This window comes from Corticium candelabrum, chromosome 14 (assembly GCF_963422355.1).
Source record: "Corticium candelabrum chromosome 14, ooCorCand1.1, whole genome shotgun sequence".
NCBI lineage: Eukaryota > Metazoa > Porifera > Homoscleromorpha > Homosclerophorida > Plakinidae > Corticium > Corticium candelabrum.
In genome coordinates this window covers 4,165,456-4,189,315 of record NC_085098.1, presented here as the reverse complement: position 1 = coordinate 4,189,315, position 23,860 = coordinate 4,165,456, and the positions used below count along the sequence as shown (strand labels likewise).

General features: G+C 43.3%; 5 protein-coding genes across 5 annotated transcripts; 2 read left to right on the top strand and 3 right to left on the bottom strand.

Annotated features, from left to right (window-relative positions):
• Positions 1–5,150: 5,150 nt before the first annotated feature.
• LOC134190149 (uncharacterized) lies at positions 5,151–5,938 on the top strand. The gene is made up of 3 exons (XM_062658578.1): positions 5,151–5,348; positions 5,409–5,535; positions 5,599–5,938. The coding sequence occupies exons 1-3, from the start codon at positions 5,228–5,230 to the stop codon at positions 5,792–5,794; spliced, it is 444 nt and encodes a 147-aa protein (XP_062514562.1). The 5' UTR covers positions 5,151–5,227; the 3' UTR covers positions 5,795–5,938.
• Positions 5,939–6,971: 1,033 nt separating this feature from the next.
• Positions 6,972–7,719, bottom strand: LOC134190194 (uncharacterized). The gene has a single exon (XM_062658631.1). The coding sequence runs from the start codon at positions 7,602–7,604 to the stop codon at positions 7,059–7,061; it is 546 nt and encodes a 181-aa protein (XP_062514615.1). The 5' UTR covers positions 7,605–7,719; the 3' UTR covers positions 6,972–7,058.
• On the bottom strand, positions 7,657–9,215 carry LOC134190314 (zinc finger MYM-type protein 1-like). Its single transcript, XM_062658766.1, has 2 exons — positions 7,814–9,215; positions 7,657–7,733 (listed from the first exon to the last, which is right to left on the bottom strand). Exons 1-2 carry the CDS (start codon positions 9,213–9,215, stop codon positions 7,657–7,659), a joined length of 1,479 nt encoding a protein of 492 aa, XP_062514750.1.
• A 6,331-nt stretch (positions 9,216–15,546) lies between these two features.
• On the bottom strand, positions 15,547–16,722 carry LOC134190313 (putative nuclease HARBI1). Its single transcript, XM_062658765.1, has one exon. It carries the CDS (start codon positions 16,720–16,722, stop codon positions 15,547–15,549), a length of 1,176 nt encoding a protein of 391 aa, XP_062514749.1.
• A 5,509-nt stretch (positions 16,723–22,231) lies between these two features.
• LOC134190311 (uncharacterized protein K02A2.6-like) lies at positions 22,232–23,560 on the top strand. Its single transcript, XM_062658764.1, has one exon. The coding sequence runs from the start codon at positions 22,232–22,234 to the stop codon at positions 23,558–23,560; it is 1,329 nt and encodes a 442-aa protein (XP_062514748.1).
• The last annotated feature ends 300 nt before the right edge of the window (positions 23,561–23,860 follow it).

Genomic DNA, 23,860 nt, shown 5'->3' with positions numbered 1-23,860 from the left:
GAGCTCAAAGCATTTGCGGACAAATTTCTAGCAAAATTGATTGAAGATTCAAAAGCTCTTCAAAAAACACAAAACTTACAAAATTGTCAGTGATGATACGCCACTAAAAGCTCCAGATGGCAAAGAGTTGATACTGGTGGACTGCAAATACCTGCACCAATAAATAACCTTTCGATTACTTGCATAAAAATTCATAGACATCACAAAGTAGAGTTAAAATTAACAACTATAAATAATCAGTGTTATATCCAAACGTATTCGTAGGAATGTATAGTGAAGGCAAAATTACCAAATAATTGTTAATAAGACAAAGACAGTCAAAAACAAGTCATTAACAAATAACAAAACATCTGTCACATGATATATAATACTTAATGTGAGGACTAAGCAACATAGTAATTTGTCAATCAGATTTAGCATTTATAGCACAACTAGTGTATGTTCGTGGTACGTCATCTAATCTGAAGATGTTGACTTACCAACAAAGTGCCATAACTAACATGCTAGCTGACTGGTAATAAAGTACTAAGTAACGTACGTAGTAGCTAATGGTCGATGTACGACGTTTGATACTAATGATGTACCCTAGCAACCTTACAACATCTGGTTGAACCAGAAACCAATTAAAACACACAAAATCAGAAAACTGATCTGGCTGTAGTAATTATTTAAATCTCCCTGAAAATGAACTGTACTACAAATGTTACTATTCTAGGGGCGGCGGAGCATTCCAAAAAGCACGTGGTACAGCAAAATATTTGGTGAAAAAATTTATATCTTTTATGATCAAGTCATGTGACCAAATTTTCTTCGTTAACTAAAACAAATTCTTTCTATGCTGCAGTTACATCGAAGTAAGCTAGACAAGGTGTTTCAGCCTTTCAGGTTTTAGTGTGTGCACAGAAACGTCTTTAGAATTAAGCAAGAGAAATGAAATTGATCTTTCTGCTGTCACTGATATAGCATGCGCAGGCATTAACCAAAAGTAGCTGAAACAGCTTGCATACTCCTAGCAACAACTCTTGCTATACTGTATTAAATTCTATATTCTAAAGTCTCCATGTTTGGAATGCATTCTTGCATTATAACAGGTCTGCACTGTGCAAATCTCCCCTTTGGAAGGCATCCAGGACCAAACTAAAAAATCTCGTGAATTGTGCGACTGTCAGGGAGTTGCATGGCAATCAGCAGCAGACATGGTCGCAATTGTTTTCTCAATTAATTTTCTCAATTAATTTTCTCAATTAATTGTCATTGGTATACAGAACAAATCAAGGTTCTTTAAACCTTGTCTCTACTTCGTTAGCTATTTTGTCAACAATCTCAAAGTAATGCCTGCCATAGAACTCTTCAGGGCGTGGTCTTAAAAGTGCTTGCTGAATTTTGTCAAATAAAAATATAACTTTGTCTCTTGCGTTTCTTCTTCTTGGCAATTAAAACTACATGCTCCTCCACTTCGAACTCCATAGCCTTTGCCATGACTTAATTCGTTTCAATTTTTCAAACTGTGCATCGCTCCTTGTCTTGATCTTTAAAGATGACAGCTAGGGTAACTCTAACTTTTATGCACTGCATTAATGGGTTTTTTCTGCAAAGCCTTACTAAGAAAATAAATTATTGTGAAAAGTTTCTCAGCTGTCATTGTGCCAAATAAAAGTTTGAAAGTCTTCATCGATGATAAGGTAACCTCTCGCTGATGCAATTACATCAGTCATATGACCTTAGCTTTCTGTTAGTCTGCCATACTGCTTCAAAATGTGCTACAGCAATTGCCGTACCGGCAGTATTGTCTCTGCCAACCTCGGTATTAAATTACAAAATCTCTATATGTAGTCATGCGTTCTCTTACAGACTATCCAGTCGTGGCATAAAACTCAAACGGAAATCCACTGCTGGTTGCTGCAAGTTAGTGCTGCTTAGATTTCTGCAAAACATTGCAACACCATTGTTTATACAGATACTGATATTATAGAATGGAATACAATAGCTGTAGATTTCCAACATGACTAAAGGCACCATCATCAATGCTTGTCAATGTCTGCATACAACACGCATGCCTGCCAACACAGTAGTGCATTGTCATGCCATCTTGTAATAAACTGCACACATACGTACAAATGAACAAGTCTTGACAAACCAAAGAGAAGATTTTGACCAATCTTTTCAAGTTTGTTGTGATAAATTTGTCTACACACACCAATGCAATCTGTTAAATTTTTAATTTAATGTTAGTATATATACATACGTACAAATATCTAAGACCAGGAACACTCGCAAATGCTCTGTCCTCTATTTGTGAGATCTTATTGTATGCAAGATACCTACGCAACACCATTGCACATAAAACCTATACAACATGCCACACAAATTACATGTCTCACAGATGTGTCAAACGTGGCACACCAGTGAAAGTCCCAACTCGAATCTCAGTGAGGTCATTATTGCCGAACCAACTTCATAATAGGAATTACAATATACTCACTACACAAGCTGTAGAGTCTCTTAATTAACAATGTCTCACAGTTTCCATAGTGCACCCAACTTTAGTTCACTGAAGATGCCATCCGGAATAATAGCAATATGATTTTTGCTTAGATCCCTATCAATCAGTAAAACATACACATAAACATACAATAACAAACAAAAATTTGTCTAAACAAACACCAAAATAATTATAAACAAAAGTATTATATACGTAACAGTAACATTTGTGATATGCATCCCTCCAATGCAATAGTCTAGTGTATTGTGAGATGTATCTCTCCAATACAATAGTCTGGTGTATTGTGAGATGCATCTCTCTAATACAATAGTCTAATGTTTGTGAGATGTATCCCTACAATAAATAGTCGAATGTATTGTGAGATGCATCCGTCCAATACAATAGTCTAATGTATTGTGAGATGCATTCCTTCTATACAATAGTCTACTGTATTGTGAGATGTATCCCTCCAAATCCAATAGTCTAGTCAGATGCAGCCTTCCGATACAAATATATAAAAAATATATCGATATGTGAATTTCTAACAAATCACAAGCCTCGATCAAGTACGTTCCAAACTAAGACCATGCACACAGCCTAGACCCTACAAGGCAAGATACCCTACAAAATATACAACCACATGCACATAGTTACAATACATAGTGTATGTATGTAATACTTTTTATCTATCTATTTGAGCAATAGTATAGCCTGTAGGATTGCAAAAATAATCTATCCTTTGCATGCAAACATGTCAAGACTTTAGTTTAGACCTGATGTGTTGCTACTCTCAGATTGTCACCTGTATCCCTACCACTGTGTATGTATAGAGCTGAGCACGTCTGTCTATGTATCATATATTCTGTAGTGTACAGAGCACATATTTACATCAAGTCCATTCAGACATTAGATGCAGTTTGGGAATTGTGGGTGTGGACTTTGTTAGTTTGGGCTGTCTAGTGGAGAAAATAGGAAATTGAATTAGTGTAACTACTTCAATGACGTCTGTTAGACACAATGTAAACACTCATTACAAGTCTGTGATGGCATTCTAGAACAGCTGCAGAAATACTACTGACAAAAGTAGGTGCGGATGTCTTCTATAGCTCTGAATTGAGTTCGCTTGTGACTCCAATTAAGTAACTATACTGCCCACATCCTTCATTGCACTTAATTATTACGCATGGCATCAGGAAACTTGAAACCGATATCTTATTAGCAAAGCTGTAGCTTGTAAATCTATGAAAACATAGTTTTGAATCGAAGAAAACTTCATTTCTTACTCGAAGAAGCCCATTTTTTGTCGTACGTACAATCTACCAAATCGAAAAATGAGGCTGTATCTTGCGAATCCAAGAGGTAAAACCGACGACAGTATCACTTCTTTCAGGTAGAAGTTCTTTTGGGGCTAAATCTACTGTCCAAGTAGATACAGCAATTACACACACACACACACACACACACACACACACACACACACACACACACACACACACACACACACACACACACACACACACACACACACACACACGCACGCACACACACACACACACCTGATACTATGTTGTAGATACTATGTTGTAGATACTATATATGTTGTAGATATGAAATTTGTATTCACCAACTTTTAGTACAACCTCGCTATAACGTTGTCCAAGCGTTTTTTACACTGCACCACCCTTTTCGAGTCTGGATTCGCCACTGATTTAACGTATGAGTTAATTAATTAATTGAAAGTAATTAGTAAGAAGTAGACATGTTCGTAGCATCGTGAAATATAACCCCCCTCCATTTCTATAGGTCACACTGCATCTAAAATTGCGTAATTGACCACATCTTTTATGTATTACCATATATACATGTGTATTTACGCATGTGGCCTTGCACATGAGAAAATGTAGCCTCGTCTCCAGACTCACGTGAGCTTGGCAGTGTCCAGTTTCCGTATAACACTTTTAGCCTCCCGGAGGCGTAAGAAAATGTACGCGCTATCCATCTAGCTAAGCAAAATACTAACTAAGAATCGTTTTTATTGTCGGCAGCAATAGTTGAGACATTTCATAGACTGCGCACCATACATGCAAAGTCAGAGCCACAACAGCGAGTACGGAAAAGGTCTGTCTAGGTGTAAATTGAAAATGAAACAAACTATGAACCGGAAAAAATAATATATATATTACTTATTTAATCAATTAGCGTTAGACCGAAAGTAAATATATATATATATATATATATATATATATATATATATATATATATATATATATATAAGCCGCTGGCTCTCTTTTTTGGAAACTGGTCCGACGGAACATAGTTGTGGTACATTCTCAGCACTAAAATAGATTCACTGAAGAGTAAACATGTTGCCAACATTTCTAGTCTATCTACTTCACCTAGAAACTTACTAATGTTCCAGACGTTTTTGCTAGAAGCTGAAATGAACCGCAAAATTGGCAATATATGGTGTGTAAGAAAATATGTTATTATTAATTACCTTTTTGCCGGAATTTGAAAGGACGTATACCTCTCCCACTCGGAAGTTCAAAGGTTACCAAAAATGAAAGGAAACGCGCAATACTTACTCACACTTTACACAATACCCACTCATTATGTGACAATTACATGCAGTGTGTCCGGATTCCTCTTTTGTCTTACGTAACCAGATCGTCTACTAGTTCGCGTGCTTGCCCAAGTCGTGCCACTCTTTCGTTTCCCTCCTTGACGTCGAGAACTCGTCTCAATATGAGTAAAGCAACCTCCGTTGTCACCGTCTTGTCCATTGCTTTTCTTTTGGCTTTCGTCGCCAGCGACGACGTGCCTCTTGGCGTGGGAAAAGCACAGTGCTTCAAAAGAGATTTCGCAGGTGTGTATTTCTAGACGCCGAGATCGTACACAGTATACCTGACACTGTTTGGTTGTGTAGAGAACAGGCTCTGCACCACTGGTTGCACCTGTCATCCCACAGCGAGCAACGGTACATATCTAGTGAACAAATGTTATGTGGACGTCTCACTGACAGTTCATTTCTGTCCGGATTCTGACGAAAACCAGTGTGATAGTGTATTTTGGTGCACATAAAAAATCATGCAATTAATCTGTTTTTTGGTGAGCAGGCTAGTGATCTATTGGGGTGACGGATCTATATACCGCGGAACGACGCCAGTGTCTGCGCCCACACAACATTTCGATGTGAGTCACCACTACTCGTCCAACGGCATGAAAGAGATCGATTTAGTAGCGATCAGTCTGTTGGGAGCCAATTCGTGCAGCAACACCTACACTGCTGACTTCACTATAAAACACTGCTAGGAATGGAAGAGTAGAGGCCGTGACACTGAGAACCTTTTGCAAGTTGCATGCTAGAGTCTCTCTAACTAGAGCGACGTTGTTGTTTGTCATGTTTTGTGTGGTAGAAAATAAGCAACTGGATGCAATAATAGATAGCAAAACTGATGCAGTGTGTTTCTTTGGTTCTCGATGAAAGAACCCACACTAACAATAATCTAACAGTTGGGAAATCTGACACCCACTGTTAGCAGCGAAATGACGCGTTTATAGGTACACACTCCGTCGTTTAGCGTTACGCCCTGGATACTAGTCTCTTGCACAACCCTTCCTAGCGAGCGCGCGCGTGGAGCGAGCACGTGTGGGCACCAGCCCGTCGCCTCATTGCTCCTCGCGCGCGCGTTACGAGGGGCTGTATAAGAGACTACTCGGATACTTGATTTCGTAGTAGCACGGAAGTACGGAAGCCGGTAGCCTCGGTTCCAGACGCTTTCCCGTATGTACTGCACGTGACAGGTAATAGGGTCAAAAGTAGGAGCAGCGAGCGGGAAAGCACACTACTAATACAAACGAGTTCATGGGCGGGAAAGCTATTAGATCCAAATTATACCATTAGTCTAACTGCATTAGGTTGCACAATGCAATCATAATACGATGTAGGTAACTCATCAGTCAGTTCCATTCAAATAGCATCGAAACACTCAGTAAAAACAGGCTAACCACTGAACGATGCAGTGAACTTCGTCTGCAACAACAGCAACGACGTGATCGCGGAATCGACTCTGTTGGAGGGCGTTTCTCCAAATGCAATGAACTGCCAAACACAACGCTGACATCACCACGTTGAACCTGTTCGTCTTCAAACAAGCTAGCGCTTAGCATTACAGCTGTTACACCATGTTCTATCAAGCTTGCTACCTGGACTCTCATGAGGGAAAGCAATGCGCATATATGGCTTGGATGGAAAGAGCAGTCTGCGTTACCAAAGACCCGCAGTGTTGCACACACTTAGCATCATGTGGAATATCGTAGACTTGCCATAGCCAGTTGGAAAACATGCGAGAACGTCGTCTCTTCGGGCCAGATGACATATCATGCAGAGGCGTCGGAAGCAAATTTAAAGTGGTCCGGCCTAACGCGCGCTAGGTGGGCGTGATCATATAACGGTTAACGCACGCTAAGCATTTCTCTAAAAGCTTGAATACCATACAGAGAACGCAAGATTAACACTTAGTAACTACTAGAACAACATGTGTCAAACCTTACAAGGCTATTTCTGTACGTAAATCTACATTGAGCCAAAAATGTTTCTTCTGTGTTCTGATTCCCTACAGAAATCATCTATGCATAGTTCTAGATCAAGACTATCACATGCTTCTTTGTGCACATGCAACATTAAAAGGTGATTTAACCTTGCCTGTGTCATAGTGCACCGAAGGTATGTTTTAACAATGCGGAGAGCTGAGAACGTTCTTTCACTAGTTGCATTTGTTGCAGGAGCAACAAGGATCAAGCGTATAAGTTTGACCACCTCAGACAACAGCAGTTGGCCGGGTTTCCCTAGTGACTTAACATAGTCCACAACATCCATCAGGGCTGGTGTGACTGCCGTTTCTCTAAAGTGAGAATACAGTATCAATAGCTGCGTCTGGAGGATATTGCTGTCAAAGTCTGTGCAGTACAACTCCTGTATGCTAGACAGGTCATCCGTATAGCTCTCTCCAGCAGCACCCTTCAGAAGTGTGCATTCAAGCTTGCTGTATATCTTATAGTGTGGCTGGTCAAATCTGCTTTTGATAGACTGAATTGCCATATCGAAAGCGGAAAAATACATAACCCGGTAATGATCTTCTATACATGTTGCGAAGTGTCCCGAACTTCCTTCATCATATCGGCAAGGACGCTTCCTTTTCCGAGGAAGGGAAGGCTCTGCAACATCTTCTTTGCTTTGTTTCTCTATCAACTTTTCGCAGAAATTTGAGAATTCAGCTTCTGTACGCATTAGTGCAAGAGATTTGATGGTAAGTTCTGCTAACACTTGACCTTGTGCAGCAGACATCTTGTGCTGAAGAGCTTTGCTCAGATTGTCAACCAACTTCAAGACTTTTTCTCCTAATGCTACTCCAAAGAGAAAGTCAAATGAAGAAAACTGAGCAGCAACACCAGTACACCGAGCAGACATCTCTGGGTCTCGTTTTGCCGTATCTGCAAAACTGTCTAAGCTGGATTGGATGACCGAAAAGTTTTGCATAACACTCTGTAGAGAAGCTGCTCGAACGGTCCATCTCGTAGGGCATAGTGTCCTAAATCCAGGGTCTTGAGGAGCCATCTCAGCTTGAAGTCGCTTGTACTCAGACTTTCTTTTTGCTGAGTACTTGAGAAGTTTTGACAGTTCAAATGTTGTGTCAAGGGCATATTTGATAGGGATTATGTCTTTGATGGTGTCTTGGCAGGCTAAATTGAGGCTATGACCATAGCAGTGAGTGAACAATGCTCGTGGTTCATCTTGAGTGAGTTGAGCAGCAACTCCTGATAGACATCCTTTCATCACAGCTGCACCATCATAGCACTGACCACGACAGTTGGTCAGACTAAGGTTCATACGAACAAGAACATCCCTGATAATTGCTACAATGGACTTAGCATCAGTTGAAGCAGTGATGTGCAGCCCAATAAAATCCTCATGAGGCTCTAGGTCTTCATCCACCCATCGTAGAACTATTACAACCTGCTCCTGGGTACTTGCGTCAGTGGTTTCGTCTACCATAATGGTGTATGGTGTGCCTTCAAGTTTGGCTGAGACATCTCGAAGAATTCGAAGTGACATCACCTTCAGCAGCTCATTCTGTATGTCTGCACTTGTGTACTTATTTGTCTTTTTCTGCAACCAATCGGAGAGATCTGTAGAAAGCTCACAAAAAAGACGAAGGAGCTGTGACAAATTGCTATCAATCTCTTTGGTAAGGGCGGAACCGCGGAGGGCAATACCTTGACGTGCCAGGAACCTCAGCGCCCTGAGAATGCGAAGGAGGCTGGCCCGGTTTCTCTTTCTGTCTTCAACCAATTGAGTTCTTAGTAGTTCACCAACGTGCTTTGTTGTGGCAGGTAGCGTGATTAGTGACTCAACCGCTTCTCTGTGGCAGTCTGATTTCGCGTGTGAACGAAATAAGCGGGTGGCATCATTCCAGTTTTGAACTCCGCGATAGATGAATGCCTGCTCAGCAGTCTTGCATTTCAGCTTGCCAGACTTCGCAGCCTTCACACAGAAGTGACAGAACACTTTCTCAACGGAGTCGTGCCAATGAAGCCAAGGCCAGTTGTCGAACCAAGCAGCTTGAAATGATCTTGATTTTGGGGCTTTTTCCCCAAACGAAACTTTTGGAAATGAAGCACGGCGAGGCTGACAGGGCTGATCACCGACATCTGGAATCCCGTCAATCTGCATATATAGCACACGGAAATGGTTAGCGTGCGCTCTATCTACCGCTGCCGTGTCCTCGCGTTGCCAGCCTCATCTTTGTGACTGAGCGTAAATTTATAAATTACCGCCTGAAAATCTAGCTGTACAGAATGCTAACGTAACTAGAAATATATTACTTATTTAATCAGTTAACCCTAAACCGGAAGTATACGCTAATGGCCGACTGGCAAAAGTCCATTTTTCGAAAAGTGGTACGGCCATGGCCGTGCGGCCGACCCCCTTCCGACGCCCCTGTCATGTATGCAGAGGTGCTGCAACGACTTCACAGCTTCGATCACGAATTGAGGACAGCAAACAGTTACTGCTTCCGCTGTTGAATAATCTGAGGTGGATCTACGAGGATCAGTCTATGTACTACAGGCGTAGCTTCGATTTCTAATTCACTCGGGAAGACCTCCAGCGCAAGAAACGCTGCAGCTGTTGTAATACAAGCCTAACTGTGTGTCTAACAACGTTAATTAGCATGTCTAGGATTGTAACCGTAAACTAAGTGGTATTGTTCTTGTTGTAGACCAATCAAAACCACCGCTCGAAGCGAGCGGGAAGTTTCTATTGGTGCGGAGCGTTTCATGTTTAATAGCTTTCCGCCCCTGAACTCGTCTGTAGTACAAGTGCGCCCAGACGCTCTCTCGGTCGCCCCTCCTACTTTTGACCCCATATACCTGTCACGTGCAGTACGTACGGGAAAGCGTCTGGAACCGAGGCTAGGAAGCCGGTAGCCTCGTACCCAGGCTCTCTTGCGCGCCCGGAGAAGAGGGCCTCCGGGCCTCCGGGCCTCCGGGCCTCTTCTCCGGGCGCGCAAGAGGGCCTGGGTACGAGGCTAGGAAGCCGGTAGCCTCGGAGCCAGACCACTTTTGCACGTGATGGGGTGGGAAAGGCGAGCGAGAGGGCGGGGAGAAAAAAGCGGTCTGGGGACTGCGCTATTTTAAGTGAGTTCGGAAGTAGGCGTAACGACTTAACTCGTTGTTACGCTAAACAAGTCTCACAGTTATTAGCTATTAACAATCTACTTACAGTGATTTGAGAACCAGTTGTTGTTTACTAACGCGGTTCATCATGTCATCTACGGCAAGCAGTCTGCTTATCCCTAGAAAGTCTGTATCTTCACAAGTGCAGAATTTGCGGCAGTAAGGTTACGTCAGGGCGCGAAAAACACAGCTTGTTTGGGACCAAGCAGGAATTCCACATCACCAATTGCAACTAGACGACTACAAAACGCAAACAAATGACAGGATTTTGCCTTACCACTGAACTGCTGTGTAAGCTTCGTCCACTACCACGGCCACGAACCGCTCTCTCAACTCATTTGCTTGTAAGGCGCATCGCCACTCGCGTGAGCCGACAAGCACTTCGGGGCTTCCATAGACATAGGGGAATTTCCCTACCTTGATAGCAGCGTCTGACGAATCCGACTCACCAACAAAGGCAGCTGTAAATCTTTGCGCTTAATTAAAATAGCGACCTGATCTCTCATCAGCGACTTCAATGGAGTCACCACTAGCACCACAGGATCTGCGGGATATTGCCGGAAGCCATTGACTGCAATGCTAGTCGGGCACAAACGTGCGGGAGAAGATGAAAAATTAGCGACTTTCTAAAGCCTGTAGGAAAGCACGCGAAGACGTCCCGTCTACGGACGAGGAGAACAGATAGCATCTGCAGTGGCTTCAAATTCTGCACGCCGAACAGAGTCAAAACGCTGGACACGGCAGTTGCAATGGCTTCATCGTCAGGCATTGCTCCGAAGTCATTCCTAGCTACCAGACAACAAGGACGTTCGTACGCTCACACACTAACACCCTAACAAGCTGTAATTGCGATCATTTACCTCATAACCTCTTGCACCTGCATACGCAATAGCGTGTCCTGCTGCGTTGCTGTTAGCATTCTCATCACTGATTGGCCGCCTTCCTGAAGGCGTAGGTTTTGATTGGCGCGGTTGCAATTGAGCGAACAAGAACCGTCCTCTTCCGAACTAGGTTTGATCGGCATAGTCCCCAGACCGCGTTTTTCTCCCCGCCCTCTCACCCGCCCTCTCACGTGCAAAAGCGGTTTGGGTAGCGGCAGGTTGATATCAGTCCGCCGTTCTCGACCGCACTGATATCAATAGACACAAATAGTGTAGCGCGTGTTATCAAATGTGTAAAATTTACTTTTTTGTAATATCAATGCAACAATAATTAGTTAATATTAATGTACTACAAAATAACGTGCGCTATTCTAGATACAATGGACACGTTACCACCTTGTATTCTACATAATTGAACTGTGGAACGTGTGTGCACGCTCTTCGATCAGCAGCTCAGAGGACCCCAGTTTGGGATCGTCGTTTGCTGCATGTCGTGGAAACGGTAGTAATCGACTTTCCAGTGAATTGGATAGGAGTAGTGGGTTCAGAAGCCATACTCTTCCAATGCGATAATTGCCAATGCACTGAAATCTTTTTGGTATGTTTTCGTAATTAATTAAATTGATTAATAATAATTACAAAATTAGACAAATAAACACATACACACATTTAGTTGTAGATGTATTCAGTAATGATGTATTCGTTATTGTAGAGTTGTACATTGCAGAAATTTCCAAAAGATAATTTCAAACTTAATGCAGAACTGAAAAACGTCCTTGGATTGAATTACTGTGTGAATTCATGTTATTTTGTTTCTGCTGTGTAAGAAATCTCTACAATAACTAATATATCACATGTGTGGGTGAGTGGTCATCTGTGGATGTGTACACACACACACACACACACACACACACACACACACACACACACACACACACACACACACACACACACACACACACACACACACACACACACACACACACACACACCACACACACACACACACACACACACACACACACACACACACACACTCACACACACACACACACACACACACACACACACACACACACACACACACACACACACACACATTATGCAGGCCTATAGCAAGCAAATCGAAAGTGGTCCAGCCTAACGTGCACTAACAAGTATGTGTAAAGGTAGCCTCATATTTCTCGTGTGTGTGTGTGTGTGTGTGTGTGTGTGTGTGTGTGTGTGTGTGTGTGTGTGTGTGTGTGTGTGTGTGTGAGTGTGTGTGTGTGTGTGTGTGTGTGTGTGTGTGTGTGTGTGTGTGTGTGTGTGTGTGTGTGTGTGTGAGTGAGTGGTTAATACGTCAATCACAGAAACTTACCCTGTAGACTTCAACAAATATCAAACCATTCACGATTAGATGATAAGAAGACAGGTTGTGGAACTAATTCGTCACATACAGGTCACTTGAAGATCGATTTGCGGTTTTATAGCTAAAACGACGTGTAGGATATATACAGTCAACCTTACATTTAGCGACATTGGGTTTAGCAACACATCGGTGTTAACGACCGAAACGTTTTACCCTATCAAGAAGGTAGTACAAAATATGTCTTCCTACCTCGGGTTTAGCGACAGCGGATACAGGGGCGGCGGAGCCGGGGGGGCTGGGGGGGCTAGAGCCCCCCCAACTTTATCAACTTTATGCTGTAGAATTTCTGCTTTCTGTAATGTTTACCCTTTCAGCCCCCTCAACTTTCAACTCGCTCCGCCGCCCCTGGGATATAGTGACAAATTGCATTTACCGACCTGTCTAAACTGTCCAGTGTAGTACTAATTTCCTCGTTTATACCGACCAATGTAAATTTTGTAACGCATGCGCCGATCACGTGTCTTGAGCATGGCTTCCAGAAAGCGAAAACGGCTGTCATTCTCAGAAAAATACTCGATTTTGGCCGAACTCGACTCCGGCGTGTCACGGAATGCGTTGGAAAAGAAGTACGACGTCCCTCACGGTACTTTAGCTGGCATCATCAAAGACAGGCGTCGAATAGAAGAAGCAGTTGCCAGCGGAACGCGCAACAGTGCATTGAACAGTACTTTAAACCCATAAATGAAAACTAGATTGCTTGCGAGTTGATATATTAAACTAAAATAAATGTCAAACCTGTTAGTAAGCCTCTACAAGGCATTTACTGTGCGTAAACGTGTACATTGGGTTCAACGACACATCGCAAATAACGGCCTAAATATTATGCCCTTTCAGGGGCGCGTTTCTTTATTCTCCTCTGCCTCTTCTGAAGAGACAGAAGAGATTCGGCTTTGTTTCTTTATTTTCAGAGGAGGTGTCAGAAGAGTGGTCAAAGGTGTCGGAAGAGTGGTTAGAGGTGTCGGAAGACTCTTCCGCCTCTTCCAGGAGAGGAGCAGAAGAGCTGGAAGAGAAGAGGTCAAGAGATGACGGAATAAATTCTTCTGTGTTTCTTTTTCATGTAGTTTAGTTAGCGCGTGCGTAGTTTGGGTTGCAGACACGTGATATTACGCGGGGAATTTGATAGTAGGCTGTATAATGACATTCAACTTTGCAAATTCTGCGTTATCATCCTCAACTGCTTCCAGCGACGTCTTGTTCACTTTCCTGAACCAAGACCGCTCCACCGAGGGTCCCTTGATGTGGCGCCCGTCTGGCCTTCCATGTCTGTCTTCCCGTCCCTCCTATGACGACATGCAACTACATGTACAACCAGAGACTTCGCCAACAACCAGCTCGCCAGCAACCAACTCTAGTTGTCAATCTCCTGACATTTTGCATCAGCAGTCTTCAGTGTGTGAAAAGAGAGCACAAACAACAACAGGCACAGACAAGAGGTGGACACATGGTGATACGAAGATGCTTATCGCCCTTATAAAAGAGAAATGGCTTCTTTTTGAAGACACGAAAACCAAGAAGAACATTGTATGGCGGAACATTTCGCAAGAAATGGAAACTCAGGGGGTAATGGTCACTAAAGAGCAGTGTTCTAACAGATGGAAGACTCTAAAGGCTGCCTACAAACGAATGAAAGACCACAACAACAAAAGTGGTACTGTGATACCATTTTTTATTAATTAATTAAGCTTAATTAAGCAATATGATGCATTGTTGTTTGGGGCTATAGGAAATGGCAGGCGTGAATGTGAGTTTTATGAGGAGCTGTCTGATCTTTTGGGAGGGAGACCATGTGTAGAACCAGTTGAAGTTGCTGCAACTTGGGACACAAGCTTAATTGAGGATGTGTCTGATGACATGGCCAATGAAGATGACAGTCAGAGAGAGCCATCAACAGACTACTGCGAAGGGAGCTCTGCAAAGAAGGCAAAGACGTCTATAGATGCTATGAAAAAAAGAAGCAAATCCAGTAGCAAAAATAAGACGAAAAGTGAAATTGTCCAAATGATTGAGAAGATACACGAACAGAGGAATGAACAAGAAAATCAGTATCTTGAAGTGATGAAGAAGATGCATGATGACAAAATGGAAGTCATGAAAGGACTGCTGGGTGTGCTACAGACCCTTGCCCAAGAAAAATCCAAGACATCATAAAGTCTATATATATATATATATATATATATATATATATATATATATAGAGGAATATGTGATTGCTTTACGTTTACGGCTAGGAATTCCAATTTTTCCTTCTCTCTCTACTAGATGTCCATGTGGTTCAATAATAGATGCCTACGGAGATCATGTGTTAGGTTGCGGCTATGGTAACCTGAGAATTAAACGCCATGATGCGTTACGTGATGTCATCTTTCACACACTACTTGAGGATCACTCTGGCACTCGGAGAGAACAGCACTGTGGCGGATATAACAATTCTCGCCCAGGTGACGTCTACCACCCAGATTTTCTACTTGGTCGTCCAGGATATTTTGATATCACAGTAAGGAATTCCTTCCAGCAGTCTCACATTGTCCACTCCGCTTATTGTGCTGGTGCCGCTGCAGCAGCTGGAGAGATGGAGAAAGACGATCGTCATAAAGACAACGTAGAGGCGACAGGAGGTGTTTTCTACCCGCTGGTAGTTGAGTCCTACGGAACGTGGACCTCCAGTAGCTTACAAACTTTAAAAACAATTGCTAGAAGGACATCTCTCCGTAGTAGTATTACTGTTAGCAGGGCTATCGTTAATTTTCACGGGCAGCTCTCTCTCCGCCTTTGGCAATTTAACGCTAGGATGATTTTGGACCGTTTGTCTTTGTTAGGTTTAGACAGAGACTACTCTGTTTGTTCTTCGTTGTGAGGCCCCTCTAGTGGAGGGGTAGCTATTATTTATATTTGAATAAACTATATGTATATATATATATATAAAAAAAAAAAAAATATATATATATATAGACTATGATAGACGACTAAGAGATAGTAAGTTTGAGTTTTATGCTAGCTAGTTGCCTGTGTCACAGCAGGGTACAGTGTATTGGCCTCTACATGTTGGCCCAGAGTTCATCTGCTATTGTCTGTCTCTTTCGTTTTCCTTCAGTGTCAATTTGAACTCTTGCATAATTGTCTGCATCATGTATTTGCCTACCATCTTCTTCAATGTCCTCTATGAAGTCCTCCAAGTTGTCTTCTCCAAGGATACAGACATTGTGGAATGTACATGCAGTCAGCACTACATCTGATATAACAGAGGTGGAATCCATGTCAATGTATTTCAGTCGCCTAAACCGACCCTTTAGAGCAGCAAATGCTTGTTCGATCACAATTCGTGTTGAAGACTGGGCAAAGTTGTAATACTTCACCTTTTCACTAAGATTGCCAGTGTCCCTAAATGGGGTTAAAGTCCATTTAGACAATGGGTAAGCTGCGTCTCCGACCAAAAAGCTATTCATTGGGAAAATGTTGGAATATCTTGATTCTGCTGCCTGAAATAAGGGTGAGTTTCGGTAGACTCTGGAGTCGTGGACGCTGCCTGGCCATCCCACAAAACAATCGGTGAATAACATTCGATTATCACAAACAGCTTGCAACACAATTGAATGGAAGCCTTTTCTGTTAATATAGTCCGTTTGATGTTGGCTGGGTGCTTTGATTGCAATGTGAGACCCGTCTATAGCTCCAATCACATTTTTCACTCCGCAACGTGCCCTAAAACCCTCAATGGCTGCTTTAGCTCGGTCACCAGTTGGCCAGACCACCAGCTCACCCATGATGGCTTCCTTGACAACAGTCATCATTCTTCGAACAGTACGATGGACAGTTGCATCACACACACCAAATCTGTCCCCAATGCTTCGTATGGTTTCTTGGTTAGCAAGATACCACAAAGTTAACAACAACTGCTTATCTGTTGAAACAGATGGTCGACCAGGCCTGCTATCATCCTCCCTTCCCATATGCCTCTGAATAACTTGCAACACAATGTTAAACGTCAGCTTTGTCATTCTAAAATGCCTTCTAAACGTGTAGTCGTCGTATGACCAGACAACCCTTTCAACATACCCAAGTATGCGAGTTCTGGCTACGCGCTCTTCACCCAATAAGGGGGCCACAACTTCTTCAACCTCTCCAGACGAAAAAAATCTCATTTCGTCATCAGAAAGAAGCAACAGCATAACTTCTGCTGTCACTCCTGCCAGTTTGACACGAAAATCATCCATGGCCAAAGAATTGACACGAGCGCATGCGCCACATCTTCCGTATCGTTTCTTTATTCGAACCTATTCCGTCTCCGCCTATCTTCCAAATAAACTCTTCCAGAAGAGGTGGAAGACTCTTCCAGAAGAGGCAGAAGAGAATAAAGAAACGCGCCCCAGATGTCGCTAAATGTGAGATTGACTGTATATATATATATATATATACACACACATACACAGATGACCACTCACCCACACATGTAATATATTAGTTATTGTAGAGATTTCTTACACAGCAGAAACAAAATAACATGAATTCACACAATAATTCAATCCAAGGACGTTTTTCAGTCCCGCATTAAGTTTGAAATTATCTTTTGGAAATTTCTGCAATGTGTAACTCTACAATAACGAATACGTCATTACTAAACACATCTACAACTAAATGTGTGCATGTGTGTATTTGTCTAATTTTGAAATTAATATTTATCAATTTAATTAATTATTTAAAAATACTAAAAAAGATTTCAGTGCACCAGCAATCATCGCATCGGAAGAGTATGGCTTCTGAAACCCACTACTCCTATCCAATTCACTGGAAAGTCGATTAGTACCGTTTCCACGACGTGCAACAAACGACGATCCCAAACTGGTGTCGTCTGAGCTGCTGATCAAAGAGCGTGGACACACGTCCCACAGTTCATTTATGTAGAATACAAGGCGGTAACGTGTCCATTGTATCTAGAATAGCGCACATTATTTTGTGGTACATTAAAATTAACTAATAATAGTTGCATTGATACTATGTACAAAAAAGTAAATTTTACACATTTGATAACGTGCGCTACACTATTTGTGTCTATTGATATCAGTGCGGCCGTGAACCCATAGGTGCGCGTTGATATTAAGACGCACCTTTGGGCCACCGAGTTCGGAAGCCGGTAGCGGCGGGTTGATATCAGTCCGCCGTTCTCGGCCGCATTGATATCAATAGAATACAAATTGTAGCGCGCGTTAGCACAATGGCCGCAATAAATTATCTCGCGCCTCTAAAAAGGCGATATATAGGCATTTATATCAATCGCTGCTTGCAATTCCAGACGTGTGGACACAGGTACACGTTCTGGTGTAATTCACACCATAGACGGCTCAAAAACTGAAATGTCACCGAGGAAAGTTGATATTTGGCGCTTGCGTATATACGTTTGGGCACCTTTTTGGGCACGTTTTGTGGGTCTTGTGACATGAGCGCCACGAAGAGGCTGGAAAAATTTCGTTTTCTCGCTGACTGCGTGGAAGACGGACTGATTTCGCGACCAAAAGCTCTACAGATAGCACGATCCCCACGAAAATGTACGGCAGACGGTAGACATATGTGCAATTTATTGGTTTGTCAGTCTACATGTGAATCGACATGTTTGTATGCCTGTCTGTCTGTCTGTCTGTCTGTCTGTCTGTCAAAAACAAAAAGGACCCTAGGCCCTACACATACAATGATTTAATAATTTGCAACTGTAGTGTTCATTCTGTGAATGCTATATAACTTGTCTGCTATAACTTTAGCAAGGTGTCTCTGCAGTTGAATGGAGATGAGAGATCTCCACGTGGTCTTGAATTGGGTCTTGTTTTTCTTTCCCTCATCATATCTCTAGACGACTCGGCCAGCTTGTTCAGATAGTTGGAGGCTTGTGCCCCCCCAGCGACCAAAATGTTCAAGAACCAAAGGAACAAAAGATGGTTTGATGTCTCCTGGAAGAAGCTCTCGGTTGTATTTAACCTCTTTTCTCTCTTCCCTCCTTGAGGCCGCAATACCTGCTGTGCTAACAGCCAATGCTAGCAAGTCTGCACCAGGGATGTGCTAGAGAAATGTCTAGTTCTGTGCCATGACAAATTTGGGGATCGATAACAACATGTCTGGTCTGTTTCGTTGTCGAGGTATTGATGAGTCGGTTCTTTGCTGTGCTGGAAGTTCAGTTCGGTCAAACACTTTGACCAGACATGCAAGTGTCTGTCTGTGTGTCTGTTTATCTGTCTGTCTATGTGTGTGTCTGTTTGTCTGTCAAATTGTTTGTCTGTCTGTCTGTCTGTCTGTCTGTCTGTCTGTGTATGCTTGTTAATACATATGTTTGTTGCCTGTCTGTACGTCTATCTATATTTGTGTACCTGTCTGTCTGTCTGTCTGTGTATGTTTGCCTCTTTGTCTAAGAACTAGCTATAGGACCCAAAAGATCCCTAAGTACGACTGAGTCAAACAGTTGACAGTCTGTCCATCTGACAATCATTATACATGCCATAGATATCATACAGAAAGTTCATAGAAGTGAACGGTAAAATCGAATAATTTCTTTTTCTATAATGATAATGATTTTCTTTATCTTGAGAAATGGTATACACAAAGGCAAAACGACAGTCTACATACTGTTATGTTTGTTTGCTGCCATGATTACTGTAGTACAGTACTGTGTCCTTTCTGACATGTAAAACAATAATCATTGCTTTTGTTGAATGCCTGTGTCAGGGTTGAGAAAAGATACCACAGAGTCTTCTGAGTTATATAAGAAATGTTCTAATCACCAAGGTTTGTAAAAATATTTTCAGCTTGTGTATACATGTATTACACACACACACACACACACACACACACACACACACACACACACACACACACACACACACACACACACACACACACACACACACACACACACACACACACACACACACACACACACACACACACACACACACACACACACACACACACACACACACACACAAACACACACAAGCATGATTTGATTCATTATCTCCAATTTCTCTGATGGACTTTGTAATAGATAAGATAGTGACTGGGCATGCGTGTAGCTTGTGAGTGTGATACTGTAGTTCTGAGTGTGTATAATCGAACTTATAGCGAGTGCTGTACGTTCTATCTAGAAATAGATCATCGATATAACTACAGAGTATCGACACAACAGTGGCGACGAGGATGGCTGCCAAAGTAGAGTTTGGGAAACTCAGCGAGTTTCGGCACGGCGTGGACACTGTCGACGACTACGTGGACAGGTTTGAACTCTACACAGTGGCAAACGACATTACGGATGACAACAAGAAAAAGAGCGGTGTTCTTGACATCCGTGGGAGCCACAACATACGCCTTACTCACTAACCTCCTCAGACCAGCGAAACCGCAGTCGAAGTCGCTCGACGATCTGGTCGGGTTGATGAGGGACAACATGGAGCCCAAAACAATCGTGATAGCGGAACGCTACAAGTTCTACAAGAGGAATCAGAAAGAGGGGGAGACGATTGCGTCGTACATTGCAGAGCTTCGCCGCTTAGCGCGGAAATGTGAGTTCAAGGACTACCTCAACACGGCATTGAGGGACCAACTCGTGTGTGGACTGTACCATGCGGCAGTCCAACAAAAGATTTTAGCCGAAGCAGAGTTGTCTTTGGATCGTGCCATCCAAATAGCACAGGCGTGTGAATCGGCTAGGCAAGAAACACAAACACTCAGAGGTCAGACGCCCCAGAGCGCTAGACACACGGAGACAGCGTTTGGTGTAACACAATCCACAACAGGTGGATCCAGCCAAACAGCAAAAGCCAGCGACAAAGGCAAGGCATGTTCCAGATGTAACGGAACGAACCACAGCAGCGACAAATGCAGATACAAGTCCTTCATCTGTCACTATTGCAAGAAGACTGGACATATCATCCAGGCATGCAGGAAGAAGGAACGAGACAAGTCAAACGACGGACGTTCGAAGCAGAAGTCGAAGACGTGGAAGACCACACATCAGATTGACGAGGACGAGGTTAGTCTCATATTCTCATTATCAGATAAGCGTGGTATTGATGTGAAGTTGCATGTTGCTGGTACGGAGATTGATATGGAGGTAGACACAGGAGCCACAGTGACTGTGATACCTAAAGCAATATATGAAAAACGATTAAATCATGTGCAATTGAGGCCAAGTAGAGCCAAATTACAGGCTTATAGTGGGCAGGCCCTCAAGGTTGTGGGTGAAGCTATGGTACCCCTTGAATATAAGGGTCAACAGTGCACTGAGAAAATTATTGTTGTGGATGTACCTGACAAGCCCGCTGTTCTGGGAAGAAATCTGTTGAGACAGATCAGGTTAGACTGGGGAACACTCTTTGCGATTGAAGAGACCCCTATTGATTGGGAAAAAGAATTTCCTCAGTTGTTTGAAAAGGGTATGGGAACAGTAAAAGGTTACGAAGCCCATATTGTTATCAAGCCAGGGGTTACTGCTCGGTTTCATAAGCCAAGGCCGGTACCGTATGCATTACAGCAGAAAGTTGAGGAAGAATTAGACAGATTACTGGGTGAAAGAATATTACAACCGGTTGAGCGAAGCAAGTGGGCGGCTCCATTGATGGTAGTGCGGAAAGCTGACAACACTGTCAGGCTGTGTGGAGACTATAAAAGGTAACGATTAACCCGTACTTAGATACGGAAGGCTACCCTATGCCCAACCCACAGGACTTATTTGCGACATTAGCAGGGGGAAAAAGGTTTACAAGACTAGACCTCAAACAGGCATATCAGCAGCTGGAAGTAAGCCCTGATAGCCGGAAGTACCTTACTGTGAACACTAGTAAGGGGTTGTTTGCCTATTTGAGAATGCCATTTGGCATCAGTACTGCCCCAGCCATTTGGCAACGGACAATGGACGAGATCCTGGCAGGACTACAAGGCGTAATTTGTTACCTCGATGATATCCTAATAGTGGGAAAGTCCCAACAGGAACATGACGAGCGAGTCAAGGCTGTTTTGGGAAGACTCCAGCAACGAGGACTTAGATTGAAACAAGAGAAATGTGCGTTCAACCAAAAGGAAGTAGAGTATTTAGGCCATGTGATTGATGAAAGAGGTCTTAGACCTACAGCTACCAAGACTCAGGCCATACGTGACGCACCAGAGCCAAGAAACCCGACCGAACTAAAATCCTATTTGGGATTGTTGAACTATTATAGCAGGTTCATACCAGAGATATCGAGTACCTTGCAGCCTTTATACGCATTGTTAACGAAGTCCCAACCGTGGGTATGGCGAGAAGCGCATAAGCGAGCCTTTGCAGGAAGCAAGAAAAAGTTGCTGTCATCGAGCTGTTTGACACATTACGACTTGGCCAAACCGCTAAAGCTAAAGTGTGATGCCTCACCTCAGGGGGTGGGAGCCTGCTTGACGCATGTGATGGCGGACGGGACGGAACAACCTATTGCTTTCTCTTCCCGGACCCTCACTAAAGCAGAAAAAGGCTACGCACAGTTAGAGAAGGAGGCGCTTGCTCTAGTCCACGGCGTACGTCATTTCCACAAGTACTTAATGGGAAGGGCGTTCGTCTTAGTGACTGATCACAAGCCATTACTCAAGATTTTGGGTCCAAAACAAGGAGTCCCACCGTTAGCGGCAGCAAGGCTGCAACGCTGGGCAATTATTCTCAGCGCTTAGCAGTACCAGTTGGAGTTTACATCGGGTCCTAGCAACGTGGAGGCCGACATGTTATCACGGCTACCATTACAAGTGGACGTGATAGACCCAAATGAGCAGATATACGGAATCAACTACATGGAGCAATTGCCAATTACCGCCAAAGAAGTTGCCAAAGAGACGGCATTGGATCCCGTATTGCGGAAGGTATTCACCTATACCCTACGAGGGTGGCCTTACCAAAGGGATACCGAATTACTCCCATATTCGAGGAAAGCTAACGAATTGTCAGTGGACAACGGATGTCTACTTTGGGGACAACGCGTTGTGATACCAGCCAGTCTGCGGTCAAGAGTGCTACAGGAGTTGCACTTAGAACACCCAGGCGTTAACAGGATGAAGGCTCTGGCTCGGAGTTTTGTGTGGTGGGTCAATTTGGATAAGGACATCGAAGAATTAGTCAAGACCTGTGAACAGTGTCAGAATGCAAGACACCGCCCATCTACCACCAACCCACCACACCCATGGCTGTATCCGAATCGTCCGTGGGAAAGAGTTCATTGTGATTTAGCAGAATTCGGTGGGAGACAGTACTTTGTCATGATGGATGCCTATTCGAAGTGGCCAGATATATACGACTTAGGAACCAGTGCTTCAACCACAAAGGTGATCGACGCACTTAGGCGGTCTTTTTCGAGCAACGGTTTACCGGAGCGTCTAGTCTCAGACAATGGGCCTCAATTTATATCATTGGAGTTCAGGGACTTTGTCCAGTCCAACGGCATTCGACACCAGCTCACACCGCCGTACCATCCAGCCTCAAATGGGCAGGCGGAACGACTCGTTCAAGAGTTAAAGAAGAGCCTCAGAGGTAAACCGGCGGCAAGATCTTGGAGTCACCAGTTATCACTATTCCTGCTACACTACCGGTCAACACCCCATACCACGACAGGAAAATCACCAGCAGAATTACAGTTGAAGCGTACATTGAGAACCAGATTGGATCTTCTGTTTTCCCGGGGTCAAGCTGACCTTGGACAGCAAAATGAGCAACAATTTCAAGAGGCAAGTAGTCAAGTGCGGGAGTTAATACCCGGAGAGGCTGTGGGAGTTTGGAACCCAAGAAGAGATGGAAGGGGAAACTGGTTATATGGAACAGTCATGCAAAAGGTTGGTCCTACTAACTACATGATCGAGGTGGAAGGACACGTACGCTATGTACACATCGATCATTTACGGCAACGGGATTCGAGAAGTATGTCCGGAGGGTTACCCACTCCAGAACAGACGGACATACCTATAACACCGACCTCATCAAAGGAATTGATACCACCGGTAATATCGGTAACACAAGAATCAGATGCAGTGGAAATACCAGGAAGAGTCAAATGCATCTAGGAAAGAACGGACTCCTACAACCACAGAGGAGAATAGACAAGTACGACCAACAGTGCAACCTGTTCCAACAAGCCAAGTGAAATCACCACCACAACCACCTGGCAGACGGTACCCTCAACGGAAATGCCGGCGACCACCGTTGAGGTATCAGAACATTTAATGTAGGGGAAAGGAATGTAATAGATAAGATAGTGACTGGGCATGCGTGTAGCTTGTGAGTGTGATACTGTAGTTCTGAGTGTGTATAATCGAACTTAGCGAGTGCTGTACGTTCTATCTAGAAATAGATCATCGATATAA

Coding starts and splice junctions, on each gene's coding strand:
- LOC134190149 (XM_062658578.1), top strand. CDS start 5,228: ATGAGTAAAGCAACCTCCGTTGTCACCGTCTTGTCCATTGCTTTTCTT. Junction 5,349..5,408: donor CTTCAAAAGAGATTTCGCAG/GTGTGTATTTCT, acceptor TTGGTTGTGTAG/AGAACAGGCTCTGCACCACT. Junction 5,536..5,598: donor CCGGATTCTGACGAAAACCA/GTGTGATAGTGT, acceptor TTTGGTGAGCAG/GCTAGTGATCTATTGGGGTG.
- LOC134190194 (XM_062658631.1), bottom strand. CDS start 7,604: ATGTATTTTTCCGCTTTCGATATGGCAATTCAGTCTATCAAAAGCAGA.
- LOC134190314 (XM_062658766.1), bottom strand. CDS start 9,215: ATGCAGATTGACGGGATTCCAGATGTCGGTGATCAGCCCTGTCAGCCT. Junction 7,734..7,813: donor CAAGATGTCTGCTGCACAAG/GTCAAGTGTTAG, acceptor TTCTGCGAAAAG/TTGATAGAGAAACAAAGCAA.
- LOC134190313 (XM_062658765.1), bottom strand. CDS start 16,722: ATGGATGATTTTCGTGTCAAACTGGCAGGAGTGACAGCAGAAGTTATG.
- LOC134190311 (XM_062658764.1), top strand. CDS start 22,232: ATGTTATCACGGCTACCATTACAAGTGGACGTGATAGACCCAAATGAG.